Here is a 15,228-nt window from a genome sequence, read left to right on the forward strand (position 1 = left end):
TTCAGTTGCAAGTGGTGAGACAACAAAAAACACCACATAGTACTGGATTTTTATTTGAAAACACCCATTCTTGATAATAGTTGACCCTCAGACTTCCATTGATTCCAGCTTAGTCCCTTATTTTCCACCTACTCTTCAGACTGGCATTGCCATCTCTAGTCTCTCCCTTTCTAATCCATCCTGCACACAGTCACCAGAGTAATTCTCCACAAGTGGTTCTCGAATGCCAGCATCACTTGGGCACTTATTCAAGATGCAAATTCTCAGCCTTACTCTATAGACTGAAGGAATCAGTAACTGTGGAGGTGGAGCTTATTTTCTGACAAGCCCTCCAAGTGACTCTGTTGCAGATTATTTATTTATTTATTTTTCTATTGCAGTTTAAAGCTTGTCCTGGAGCACTGCTGTGATAATCCAGTAGCGTGGCATGTTAATCCACGGCCTTCAAAATCCTAGAAGACTAGCTCTAATCTCCTACTCTACAGGTACTCAAGATATTTTTCCTGTATTTTGCCTTTCTCCCAGTCTCCTTTGTAAGCTTATTCGCCCTACAATGTCTTTCTGATGATACCCAATAGCTCTTCAAGGTCCTGTTGAAACAGCATTGCTCTAATAGCTTCCCTGATCCAATGTGAAGTCTTTTCTTCCTCATCTGTATTCCAAAACCAATTTATACCTCTCGTTGCCCATATCCATTTCTTCTTCTTCTTTTGAAAAAAACATTTAAAGTAGGCTTCACACCCAACCAGGGGCTTGAAATCATGACCCTGAGATCAAGAGCCACATGCTCTACCAACTCAGCCAGCCAGGCATTCCAATTTATTTTTAATATAGTTATTTTTGCATCCTTTTTCCTCTGAGCATAAAATGCTTGAAAGTATGGACTAGTTGTGTTCATCTGCATTGTCTACCATGTTTAAAACTGACACATGTTTCTTTCGTGTTGAGTTTAATAAGTTCTTTATAGATCCTGGAAAACTAGCCCTTTATCTGATACGTCATTTGCACCAAAGAAACAAACAATCCAATCATGAAATGGGCAAAAGACATGAACAGAAATCTCACAGAGGAAGACATAGACATGGCCAACACGCACATGAGAAAATGCTCTGCATCACTTGCCATCAGGGAAATACAAATCAAAACCACAATGAGATACCACCTCACACCAGGGAGGATGGGGAAAAGTAACAAGGCAGGAATCCACAAATGTTGGAGAGGATGCAGAGAAAAGGGAACCCTCTTACACTGTTGGTGGGAATGTGAAATGGTGTAGCCACTCTGGAAAACTGTGTGGAGGTTCCTCAAATAGTTAAAAATAAACCTGCCCTACAACCCAGCAATTGCACTGTTGGGGATTTACCCCAATGATACAGATGCAATGAAAGGCCGGGACACCTGCACCCCGATGTTTATAGCAGCAATGTCCACAATAGCCAAACTGTGGAAGGAGCCTCGGTGTCCATCGAAAGATGAATGGATAAAGACGATGTGGTTTATGTATACAATGGAATATTACTCAGCCATTAGAAATGACAAATACCCACCATTTGCTTCAACGTGGATGGAACTGGAGGGTATTATGCTGAGTGAAATAAGCCAATCGGAGAAGGACAAACATTATATGTTCTCATTCATTTGGGGAATATAAATAATAGTGAAAGGGAAGAGAAGGGAAGGGAGAAGAAATGGGTAGGAAATATCAGAAAGGGAGACAGAACATAAAGACTCCTAACTATGGGAAACGAACTAGGGGTGGTGCAAGGGGAGGAGGGCGGGGGTTGGGGGTCAATGGGTGACAGGCACTGAGGGGGGCACTTGATGGGATGAGCACTGGGTGTTATTCTGTATGTTGGCAAATCGATCACCAATAAGAAATAAATTTATTATTAAAAAAATAAAATTGACACATGGACATAAAACAAACTCAAATATTTAAAAAATAAATATAAAGAGCTGGGTAGTGAATAGCAGAAACAAAATGACTGTGTAAAAAGAAATGTGGTTTTATGACTTTATGGCTCCCTCTTCTGCACCTCTTCAGCACTTTGTCATCCACTTAGTGCTTAGTGCATTATGGTTTGAGCTTCTGTCTATTTTCCTTGTGAGATCATGAGTTCCTATAGGGGTAGGAAGCCTGTCTTAATCATCTGAGTGCCTATGATACTGGGCATAGTGCCTGTCATATTAGCTTTTGATTGACCTTTTTTTTTTTTTTTTAAATGAATGAGAACACTTCAGCTAACATAAAATAATTGGCTTACAAAGTATTTCATAGTAGTAGTAATGAAGTGCCTAATCCTTTGAGCAGTTTATCTCATTTGATTTTCTACAAACGGTGTTTGTAAAGTTTAGAGTCCAGATCACAGAAGTAGCCAAGAAAACCAATACAAGAGTGGCTGTCCCCTAAGACTTGGAAGGTTTGATAACTTAAAGGACTATTCTTAGTGTTTAATCATGCTCTTGCTCTTTTTTACCCACTATCCTTAAACCTTCTACATTTGCAAGAAGACTCTATTTGCTCAAGAGCATCATTAATAGGGATTAATGACTTACACAGCTCTGGATGCCACAGACAAAGATAAAAATTGAACCTTTATAGCAAAGAACATGGTATCTCTGTATGTATACCTAGAAATACTAAAGAAGCATTTCCTCCTTGACAATGAGGCTGGAGAGATTTTATTTTATAATTAGTTAAATCAGGGGCATTTCTGATATGTTTGCTTAATGTAAACATTTCTAACCATAATACTTAACCATCATTTTATTTTACTTTAAAGATTTTATTTCCTTAAGTAATCTCTATACCCAATGTGGGTTTCAAACCCACAACCTCAAGATCCGAAGTCACTTGCTCTATCAACTGAGCCAGCCAGGTACCCCTTAACCATCATTTTAAACATCTATTTTTAATACTGGTGCTAGAATTCCCACTGAAATCCTTAATCTGCTCTCTTGGTAACTTAATAGGTACTTGATGATACTGCTTACATAATTAACCTGCTTAAATATTTAATATTTAAATGTTTAATTTAGATTAAATATTAAAAACATTCTGGGTTAATGGCATTCAAAATAATGTAAGTGTTCTATATTTTCTTGTCCTGTAGGTGACAATTTGAGGTTAATTTTAATTCCTCTCATTTTACTAAACCAACTTTTTCAAACCTTTTCTGTAAAGGCCAGATAGTAAACATTTTGGGCTTTGCAGGCCATATATGGTCTCTGTCATATATTCTTCTCTTTCTCTTCTTTTCTCTTTTACAGCCCTTTAAGAACGTAAAAATCATTCTTAACTCAGGCTGTATAAAGACAGACCTGAGCATGATTTGATCCATGAGCCATAAATTAAGTATAAATATAAGCACACGGTATATGAACACTTACAAGACAGGTTCATATGTGCATCCATAATTGCTCAGACCTAATTACCCCTTTTGCTCTATAACTGAAGGGTCTTTTTCTATCTTTATCTTGTCTATAGAATTAAAAAACTGAAAATGCATATGAGATATTTAATGCTAGAGATGGAAATTTATTGTTAGAAGAAATTATAGTGATTATCTAATTTGAACCCCATATTTATTTTACAGATAATATAACTAAAAACTCATAATAAGTGATTAATTAACTTACAAATACTGTAGGGATAGCAGGCCTTCAAATGAGTCCTTATGTAATTCAGTCAAATAATTTTCACTGAGAATTCTGAAAAATGAAAAGGTTATTTCTGCATCAAAATGCAAAACAACTACAACTATTCACTACACAGGACTAACTCCCATTTGGGAGGGAAACCTGTGTAATGGTGCCACCTAAATATACTAATTCTTCTTTAATTTAGGAGTACTGAGCTCTGCGCTGTTTCCACTCAAATCCTTTTTTTTTTCTTTATTCCTCTCTCTCTCTCTCTCTCTCTCTCTCTCTCTCTCACACACACACACACACACACAGCCATCCACTATTTGAACCAAAATGCATATTAATGTCTACTCTCTGGATCACAAAGTCTCTGCTAGAACCCTGGTTTAGATGACAACAATACTGGCAGAACTGACACTTCCTCCTCTCTTTTTCTAAATTCTATGTTGGAAGCCCCATACAGCACTATAGGTAAAGTCATTTGTTTTTTCCCCAACCAAAAAAAAAATTTTTTTTTGAGAACTAAAAAAATGCACATCAAGTGTACATAACATAAATATTCAGTTTAATAATTATAAAGCAAATACCCATGAAACACCACTTGTATCAAGAAAAACCCCTGCCAGCATCCCAGAAGGCTTCAGTGTGCCCCTTCCAAACACAACCTTCTCTCTGATTCCCCAGAAGTAACCATTATCCTGACTTTAATAATTTCTTTGCCTTTTTTAATTTTTTAAAAAGATTAATTGCTGGGAGAGGGGCAGAGGGAGAGAAAGAATCTCCAGCAGACTCCTGGCTGAGTGTGGAGCCCTATCCCATGACCCTGAGATCATGACCTGAGCCCAGTCAAGAGTTGGACACTTAACTGACTGAACCACCCAGGGACCTCAAATTTCCTTGCTTTTTTAAATGTAGTTTTACCTATCATATGTCAGCCATAAACAACATAATTTAGTTTTGTCGCTTCTTGAACTTTATATAAATGGAATCACAGGTATTATTTTCTATGTTGCTTCTTTCACTCAATATTATCTTATAAATTCATTATATTGTTGCATGTAGCTGAGGTTGGTTCATTTCAATACCTAGTATTTATTGCATGTCTAGCTACATGTGGCTACTGAATACTTGGGAGTGGCTAGTGTGACTGAGGAGCTGAAGTTTTTATTTAATTAATTTTTTTTACTTTAAAATACAAATGAAAAAACTGATACTCAACAGTTATTAGAAAATGTTTAAATATGTTTGCAACAATGTAGGTATGTGATATTACTTTTTCAACTGTAATTTTTATGAAATCTAAATACAGAACAAGTATTCTTGATAAAAGACTAGCAATCAAATTGAGATTTCAAAGAGTTACTATGGAAAAAAGAACATAAAAAGAACACAAACTCTCAATAATTTTTATACTGATTACATGATAGAAATGATATTGGATATTTTGAAGACAGTATAAAACATAGACTATCTTACTAATAATGGGTATAATAATTATATGTCGAAATAATATTTTGGCTATAAGAGCTAAACAAAATATATTAACATTTATGTCATCTCTCTCTTTTTACTTTTAATTTTTAAGTGGCTATCAGAAAATTTGAGATTACTTATGTGGCTTTATGGTTCAAACAAATAGTGTTCCATTTTATGACTATTCCACACTTTATTCATTCTACTGTTGGCAGATATCATCCAATAGATATATAGAAAAACAGGTTAAAATCCTGCCCCAGGAGAGCAGTGATCCATAGTTAGGAACCTCTGCTTACAAGGTATAACCTTCAAGCTGAACCAGACATCTGCAGGACTTACCACACTCGTGTTCTAGTATATAAATTCCCAAACACATGCTTTTTAAAAATTAATTTTTTAATTTCAATTCATTTTTTAAAAATATGTAATATATTCACATGGCCCAAAATTCCAAAGGTATATAGTACACAACGCAAAGTTTTTCTACTACCCTTGTCCACAGCCCACCCATCCCCCTCCATTCCCTAAAGAAAATTAACGTTATTTATTTCTGCGACAATTATTTTCAGTTTTCTTATAAGTTTGGGAAATAAAATATCCCAGTCAGACACTATCATGGAGAAATATAAACTACACATAGTATTTAAGAAATTCACAAAATAAAAAACAAATGCCTAGTTCTAGCATTTCTCCCTTACCAATAAGATATCAGACTAAGGGGCGAAATCTACTTTAGAGGGATCATAATCCCTATTTTTAGATTGCTATGATTACTGTCTTTTATTGTTAATTCAGGAGTCATTTATGACTTCTCTGCTCAAGTTGCACTAATGATATGACACCAAACTCTCATAAAAACACCAGTTGATTGCTTTGATTGTAATATTTTTTTTTCTAAAAACACTTGTGTCTACATTGACTTTTTTCTACAGATCAATTTTTATAAAAGATAACAGAAAATTGGCAAAGGACAGAAAATTCACTCAAGAAATACAAATGTTCAGTAAACATAGGTATTTAAATTTACAAGTAATCAGAAAACTTCAAATTCACATGGGACCCCTTTTATTCACGCATCAGACCAGCCAAGAAATGGAGAATATCCAGTAGTGGGTGGTATGAGGATGTGAATGCTGTCATGGTCTATGGGTTGGAGTATAAGTTGGCACAACTTTTTTGAGGGCCATTAAAATTTTACATCTACATAGTCTTTATTCAAACAATTCCATTTCTAGATATCTATTCTACAGAAATACCTGCCCACATACACAAAGATGCATGGTTGAGGCAGTTCACTACAGCAGCGCATGTGACAAGAAAATGGGACACAGTCTAAACATTCATCAATATGAGAATTACTATATACATTCATACTTTGGAATATATTACACAGGCATATACATGAATGGGGTAACCCCCTATCTATACACTAAAAGAAAAGAAATCTAAGACATAAGATAAAAGAATCAAAAGATTCATTTATAAGCATAAGCATAAGCAAAAGAATCAAGTTGTAGGAAGTTATCATTTATATAAAAACAAAAACAAAAACAAGGTAAGAAAATCCCACAACAAACCTATTTTGTTGTCTATAAATATGTATGTAGACAAATGCATGGAAAAAGATCTGGAAGGATATATACTAAATCCAGATAGTGGCTATCTCAGTGGTAGGGGATCAGAACACAAAGAAGATGTTCACTTTATCTATTCTTTCATTTTTATATATTGAGGATATAATCATGTATTCCTATATAATGGAAAATAAGTTTAGATTGACTCTAAATTTTAAAGAGAGCCTGTCAAATTCAATTTTCAAGATAAACATAGAATTGCCATCAATAGAGGTTGATTTGGGATATGGAGGGGGAAATACCTTTCCTCCAAGATACTGACTTCAAAATTTTTGACTAAGAAGGATCTCAGGATGCAGTGTTTTGTATTCGTATTCGGAGAAAATATACTCACAATTTCTCAGTCCAACGGTATGGCTTCCATGTATTCTCCTCAATGTAAGAAATAGCGTTTCCTTGGAAATTTCTGTGAAGAAACACAGTTCAGATCCTTGACTAGTTAGGAAAAGAATGAACAGAATAAGTAAAGAATCATAGGCAACCTTGGGGGAATATGCAAATGCAGAAAATACCAGCTTCTTAATATCCATAGCTATCAGCATCCAAGTTTGCACAATTAATAAAGAAATGTGGGGCCATTGGTGTAAACAAGCCATCTCATTAGAACCAGAACTTCCTATTTGTCTAATTTCTTGGATAGATAATGCCAGTTAATTACTTTATGAATATGGTATTTTTCTCCAAATCACCTCTATGTGTCTAAAATGGTTCTTTCTGTAAATCAATGAGAAAATAATTGAACCGAAAAATGGCAAAAAAAAAGTATCAAACAAAGGTAAAGAAAACAAAGGTAAAGAAATCCTATGCCAGGAAACAAAGGTAAAGAAATCCTATGCCAGGAACACCAAAGCTTTGGCCCAGTGACTTCTTTTGAAATCTGTCCAGCTGTTAGGAGAAGTTAGAAATGAGAGGAACTAATATGGAGAGATTTCTTAGACATGTTACATAGGGAAAAGCAACAAATTACTGAGCAAGGAACAAAAAGTATTACCTGATTAGGGGAAAATTGCAAAGGAAAGTGATGGGAAGGACAGACACCAAAATGGTAACAGGAGTTATCTTATGGGTGGTAGGGGGGGTTGGGTGGGATTTTCACATTTTATCCTATATGCTTGTGACATTAAAAAAAAAATGAGAATGTATCCATGAATTGCAAGTATTTCAAAAAAGCTATGAAATGCCTGAGTTCAGTTTTAATCACTAATTCTGTATATGACTGAATCTTACCTTTAACTTATCTTCTTCCCTCAGCAACAACTTACCTATTCATTTGTTAAGGTGTTATTTATTCATGAGAGACCAGAGAGAGAGAGAGAGAGAGAGAGAGAGAGAGGAAGCGGCAGAGACACAGGCAGAGGGAGAAGCAGGCTCCACGCAGGGAGCCCGATGCAGGACTCGATCTCTGGACTCCAGGATCACGCCCCGGGACGAAGGCAGGCACCAAACCGCTGAGCCACCCAGGAATCCCCCCCCTATTCCGTTTATATACACATTTTTTTCAGGGGAGTCAGAAATAAGGCAAAACAGATAGCCATCTGCCCATCATCTGCCTAGTGGCCATTTCCAGTCAACCAAAATGCCTTCTGGTTGCTTTATGTTCCCTGATAAAAGATGCCTAAACCTGAATTTATCTCCCTCCAACTGGCTGTCCTTCCCAACTGCTGTATTTCCACCTGCTCATCCGGGACAGAAATTTCTGAGAGTTATAGTTGATTTTTCTCTTTTCTGGATGCACCCTGCCCACTACTCCCCTCAGCAGTTACGCAGTCTTGTTGCTTCTTCCTCTGTGATGCTTTCAGGATTTTCTTTCTACTCCTATCACAGCCATTCTGTTCTGGCCCCTTGTCACTTTACTCCCAGCTTTTGCTAGACCATTCTTTCTGGTTTCCCTGGATCAAGCTTTCCTCTTTAGATCTCTCTACATAGGGAATAGAAAACAATCCTCTTGTTTTAGTGATACATATGTCTTTCTGGAAAACTTTCAATGGCTCTCTATATCTCAGCATAACTTTCAAACCCTTCTAGCTGATAGTCAAGGGTATTCATAACCGTATCTTTCACTGCTTCCTAAGCTAATGCTTTTTTTTCCAGATTTTATTTATTTATTCATGACAGACACACAGAGAGAAAGGCAGAGACACAGGCAGAGGGAGAAGCAGGCTCCATGGAGGGAGCCGATGTGGGACTCAATCCCGAGTCTCCAGGATCACGCCTTGGGCTGAACGCAGCGTTAAATAAATCGCTGAGCCACTGGGGCTGCCCTCCTAAGCTAATTCTTTTTTTTTTCTAAGCTAATTCTTAATTCCTGATCATTCTCGCAGCTGTGCCTTTGCTTAGACTATACTCCCTATTCTTGCTGTATTTAACAAATCATAGCCACTCTAAATCTCAGCTGAAGTTTTAGCTTATCCATGCAGCTTTCTCTGACCCCTACACTCCATTGATTACAGATTCTGGTGACTTACAGAACCTATAGTCTGTACTTAATTATAGGTCACCTGTCTTTCTATGCCTATTTCCTTTCTTCCCACCTATTATTTCATATTCTAAAGACAATGCCATACTTGCATGGCTGCCACAGTACTGAGTCCTGGGCGGGGCATAAAATGGGTGCTGTATATAGAAAACCAAGGGACAAAGATGAGTTCTAAACATAGCTGAGGAATCAAATAATAGCTAACACTCACATATATGTGAGGCACTGAAAACGTGTTTTATATGTATTAACTCACCAAATCTCACAATAATCCCACAAGGTAGTAACTATTACCCCATTTTATAGATAAGGAAATTGAATCAAAAGCTAATAAGTGACAGAACTCAATTCAAACCCAGGCAGTCTAATTCCGGAATCTCTACTCTTAACCACTTTTTTGTATATCACCAAGGAGATGGAAAGAGGGACATGTTGCTATAAAGATGGGAGAGTAGAGGTTAAGCGATTAAATCATGGGGCTAAAAAAACTGGATAAAGAATAAGGACAATTACAAGTAAACGAGTGCAGACGTGGGAACCACAGCAAACAGGAAAATGAAGATAAGGACAGTTGTCAAAGAAAAGGTAAAAAGAGAGAGTCAGTCAACATGGTTGGGGAGATGACGAAGGCCCAGGAAGACCTCAAAGAAAGGCTGCTGTGTCAAGCAGGAGGCAGGGAACAAATGAGAAAAGGCAATTCTTACAAGATGGTGAAGGTGTTGTTGTCCGTGTTGGGCTCTGGCACAGGCACTCTGCGGAGCCTCTGCTTTGGGCTGAAACCAGTACACGATAGCGTCTCATCTTTGCAGGTACAGAGCTCACATATGTTGACATTTGTGGTAACACTCTGTTCTGGCTGCTCAGTGAAAGTTGTATATGCCTTTTCTGGGAAGTATTTTGCAAAATGCACCACTGAGGGCTGAGTCGTTGGGGGGAGAACCGACTCAGATGACTCTGGTTGGTGACTTACAGTAATTTCCAAGTCCATAGGTGGAACAGTGACTTTAGTCAGGTTTGGCTGTTGACTCTGAACACGCTCTCGATGTGCAAGTGTCACCTCAAGGTCCGCTGGAGAAGGAGCTGTAGTCTTCTTCGTGGTTGCAGAATGTTTAGCCTCTGTAATAGGTTCTGGAGTAATGGTAAGCCCCAAGCCCCCATTATGAAATGTGATGCTGGGTGATTCTGGATGCTGGACTTCACCCTTACTTGGAGTTGGACTCATCACTTCCTGATGAAATGGATATTGAACTTTAACCTCCTTAGGTGGCTCTGGAGGCTGAGTTGGGGTCTCTTGCCTGGCTGGAGAAGGTTCAACTTCCATATTGGATCCTGCAGTTACAGTAATTTCCAGGTCCATAGGTGGAACAGTGACTTCAGTCAGGTTTGGATGTTGCCTCTGAATCTGCTCGAGATGCGCAAGCGTCATCTCAAGGTCCTTTGGAGGGGGAGTTGTAGTCTTGGTGGTTGTAGAACGTTCAACCTGGGTAGTAGGTTCTGAAGTTATGGTAAGTCCCATGTCCACAGGATGAACTGTGACACTGGGTAAAGTTGGATACGGAGCCTGATCCTGACCTAGGGTTGGAACTGTCCCCTCCTGATGGAATGGATATTGAACTACAACCTCCTTAGGTGGCTCTGGAGGCTGAGTTGGGGTCTCTTGCATGGTTGGAGAAGGTTTGGTCTCTGTAGTAGGTTCTGGAGTTATGGTAAGCCCCAAGTCCAAAGGTTTAACTTTGACTTTATTTAAGGTTGAATGCTGAACCTGAACCTGCTCTGATGGTGGAAATGTCACCTCAAGGTCCTTTGGAGGAGCTGTAGTCTGATGCAGAGTTGTAGACTGTTCAACCTCTGTAGTGGGTTTTGGACTTATGGTAAGCTCTAGGGCCAAAGGTTGTGTTGTCACATTTGGTGACCACAGGTGCTGAGCTTGATCCTGAGCTGACGTTGGAACTGCTGCCTCTTGATATATGGAAGGTTGAGCTACAAGTTCCTTAGGCAGCTCTAGAGGCATGGTTGGAGAAGGTTCAATCTCTGTAGTGGATGCTGGAGTTCTGGTAAGTTCCAGGTCCAAAGGTTGAACTGTGACCTTAGTCAAGTTTGGACGGCGAGACAGAACCTGCTCGAGATGTGCAAATGTCACCTCCACGTCTTTTGGAGGAGCTATAGTCTTTTTCAGGGCTGTAGAATGTTCAACTTCTGTAGTGGGTTCTGGACTTACAGTAAGCTCCAGGTCCAAAGGTTGAACTGTTACACTGGGTGATGATGGATGCTGAATTTGATCCCAACCTGGTGTTGGAATGGTCTCCTCCTGATATACTGGAGATTGAGCTACAGTAACCTCCTTAGGTGGCTCTGGAAGCTGGATTGGAGTCTCCTGCATAGGTTGAGGAAGTTCAATCTCCTTAGTGAATTCTGAAGTTATGGTAAGCCCCAGGTCCAAAGGCTGAACTGTGACTTCAGTCAAGATTGGATGCTGAGCTTGAACCTGCTCTTGATGTGCAAATGTCACTTCCATGTCCTTTGGAGGAACAGTAGTTTTACTCACGGTTGTAGAATGTTCAACTTTTGTGGTGGGTTCTGGAGTTAGGGTAAGCTCCAAGTCCAAAGGCTGAACCATTACATTGGGTAACAATAGATGCCGAGCTTGATCCTGACCTGGAGTTGGAACTGTCACCTCCCGATACATGGGAGGCTGCATTACAGACTCGTCAGGTGGCTCTAAAGGAGGACCTGGAGTCTCTTGCATGGTTGAAGTTTCAACCTCTGTAATGGGTTCTGGTGTTATGGTAAGCTCCAGATCTAAAGGTTGAACTGTGACTTCAGACAAATTTGGACTCTGAGCCTCAACATGTTCTGGATGTGGCAGTGTCACCTCTGGATCCTCTGGAGGAGCTAGAGTCTGCTGCAGGGTTGTAGAAGGCTCTGGAGGTACAGTAAACTCCAAGTCAACAGGTTTAGCAGTGACACTGGGCAAGCTTGAACGCTGAGCTTGATCTTGTCCTTGAGGTGGAACTGTCATCTCGTTATGGACTGGAAGTTGTGGTTCAACCTCCTTAGATGGCTCTGGAGGCTGAGCTGGAGAAGGTTCTGACTCTTGATGGGGCTCTGGAGACTGAGTTGAAGCCTGCTGCAGAATTGGAAATGACTCTAGCTTCTCAGGGAGCTCTGAAGGCTGAGTCTGTGCCACCTGTTGGGCTGGAGAAAGTTCTACCTCCTTAAGGGGCTCTAGAGGTAGAGATGGAGCTTCTTGCAGGACTGGAGAGGATTCCACCTTCTCAGGAAACTGTAGAAGCTGAGAAGGGGTCTTTTGAGAGACTGGAAGAGGTTCCACTTTGTCAGCAAGTTCTAAAGACTGGGCTGGGGATTCCTGTTGTGTGGCAGAAGGCTCTACCTCCTGTCGGGGCTCAGGAGATATAGCTGGGACCTGCTGGGGAACAGGAGGCTGAGCTGGAACCTCTGGTTGGGTTGGAGGCTTGACGTCTTCAGTGGGCCCTGGAGAATGAGCTGAGACTGTGTACTCATTTGAAGATGGTTCAATCTCCTTATGGGGCTCTGATGGCTCAACTGGGGCCTCCTGTTGGGCTGAAGTAGGTTCCATCTCCTTAGGAGGGTCTGGAGTCTTTACTATGAGTTCTTGTTGGCCTGGAGGAAATTCATCTTCAAGGGTCTCTGGAGACTGGAAAAGAAGCTCAGACTGGGCTGGAGAAAATTCAACCTGCTCAGGGGGAACTGGAGCTTGAGCAGAGGCCTCCTGCTGCCCTGGAGAATGTTCAAACTTAGTGGGCACTGGAGTTATGAAAACCTCCAGATCTACAGGTTTTGCTGTGATATTGGGCAACATTGGATGCTGAGCTTCACCAGGACCTAGACGTGAGGATGTCACCTCATAATGTACTGGAGGCTGAGCTACAATATCTGTAGAGGACTCTGGAGGCTGAGCCTGGTGCTCAGGCTGGACTGGAGAAGGTTCTACACCTACGACAGGCATCTGAGGCAGAGATGAGCTCCACTGCTGGCTTGGAGAAAGTTCAGTTTCCTCGGGAAGATCTCCAGTCTGTTCTGGTACTCCCTGCTGATCTGGATAAGGTTCAACATTTTCAGCAGGGGCTGGATGTTGTTCTGGAAACCCACTCTTCACATGAATTTGTGGAAATTGAGTGGGAGCCTCTTCCTGAGCTGGAGATGGTTCTCCCTCCTCAGAGGCCTGTGGATACTGGGTTGGGGCCTCCTGCTGGGTTGAAGAAGGTTTAGCTTTCTCAGGAGTCTGTGCATGATGATCCTGGCTCTCCTCCTGTATTGAGGAAGGTTCACCCTCCTCAGGGATTTGTGGAAGCTCAGCAGGGGCCTCCTGCTGGGGTGGAGAAGGTTCCTTCTCTTCCTGAGTCCCTGGAAGTTGAGCCAGGGCCTCCTCCTGGGTTGAAGGTGATTCACCCTCCTCAGGAGCCTGTGAATCCTGAGCCAGGGTGTCCTGCTGGGTTGTGGAAGGTTTAACCTCTCCAGGGGTCTGAACAGGGGTCTCCTGCTGTGTTGGAGGTTTCTCCTGTGTGGGAGATTCTGGGGACTCAGTTGGAGTCTCCTGTTGAAATGGCAAATGTTCATTCTCCTCAGGGGACTGTGGAGGCAGAGTTGGGGCTTCATGCTGGGTTGCAAAAGCTTCCACATTAAGGGGCACAGAGGGCTGAGTGACAGACTCACGTTGAACTGGCAAAGGTCCCACCTCTGTAGTGGGTTCTGGTGTTACAGTAACCTGCACGCCTGCAGGTTTAACAGTGATATTGGGCAGGTTTAACTGTTGAACCTGATGGTGACCTGGAGGTGCAACTTTCACCTCATGATGCTCTAGAGGTTGAGCTGGGTGCTCCTGCTGGGTTGGAATAGGTTCCACCTCCCCCAAAGACAGCTCTGGTGGCTGAGCTGGTTGTTCTTGCAGGATTGCAGGCTCAGCCTTCTTGGGGTGCTGTGGAGGCTGAGTCACAGTTACAGTAAGTGCCAAATCTACAGGTTTAACAGTGACATTGTGTAATTTTGGCCGCTGAGCTTCATTCTGACTCAGAGATGGCACATTTACCTCCTGAGGTGGTACCTTCTCCTCTGGTGGCTGAGCTGGGGCCTCCTGAGGGGTCCAAGGTTCTACTTCCTCAGGTGCCTCTGTAGGTTGAGCTGAGGCTTCCTGTTGGACTTCAGGGGTACTTGAAGGTTCAGCTGGGCCTCCGGTGGGCTTACAGAATTTCCAGCTTCCTTAAGGCTCTCTGGAGGCTGAGATAGAGCGTCCTGAAGAAGTGGAGGTGTTTCTGTCTCTTCAGGGGACTCTGGATGCTTGGCCTGGGCCTCCACTCCAGGCACAAAAGGTTCAGGTTCCTCTACAGTGGGCTGGAGAGGTCCTGCAGGGGTCTCCTGCAGGAGTGAAGAAATTTCAAGCTCCTCAGGGAGCTCTGGGGGTTGATCTGGTCCCCCTGGGAAATCCATTGGTCGGTTTTCCTCAGGGTATATGATATCCATACCAGAATCTGAATAATCGTCCTGCAGTTGTTCTAGGAGCTCTTTATTTGCAAATTGGTTTGGAGTTCCAATAACAACTTTGGCAAGCCTTCGATGCTGAACTAGATCTTTGTCCAGGTTTGGGGATGAAACAAAAAACTTTCTTTGGTTTAAACCCTGACTATCCAGAGGTGGAGCAAGTATTTCCAATGACTGGTGATCTTCTGGCTCATCTCCAGTTTTCATCTTACTTTTGAGTGGAGGAGGCAGAACTATGGCCTGATTCTCATCACCCAACGCTGGAACCACTTGTAAGAGCCTTTCGTGCAGGGTTGGCTTGTCATTCAGATACTGATCTGTCTCTGGGGGCAGCTCACCATTTGAATCCGTGTCCAGGAATGGAACCAAAGTCTCAGTCAACTGCTTAGGCGGGGCCGACATCTGGGCTGGAGCAGAGGACCTCAAGTTATTAAAGCCCCCCCCCGCCTCTGCGGGGCGGGTAAGTGCCTGGAGCGATTC

General features: G+C 41.4%; 1 protein-coding gene across 1 annotated transcript in view; it reads right to left on the reverse strand.

The window, feature by feature from the left end:
* The window catches only part of LOC112675988 (leucine-rich repeat-containing protein 37A3-like), a 50,458-nt gene extending 35,308 nt beyond the window's left edge, over positions 1-15,150 (reverse strand). Inside the window, 4 exon segments of the mRNA XM_049113776.1 lie at positions 3,640-3,711; positions 7,090-7,161; positions 9,936-14,470; positions 14,596-15,150. Of these exon segments, the coding sequence (XP_048969733.1) occupies positions 3,640-3,711; positions 7,090-7,161; positions 9,936-14,470; positions 14,596-15,150 (5,234 nt within the window).
* Between the last annotated feature and the right edge of the window lie 78 nt (positions 15,151-15,228).

The sequence above is a fragment of the Canis lupus genome, chromosome 9 (assembly GCF_003254725.2).
Source record: "Canis lupus dingo isolate Sandy chromosome 9, ASM325472v2, whole genome shotgun sequence".
Classification (NCBI taxonomy): Eukaryota; Metazoa; Chordata; class Mammalia; order Carnivora; family Canidae; genus Canis; species Canis lupus.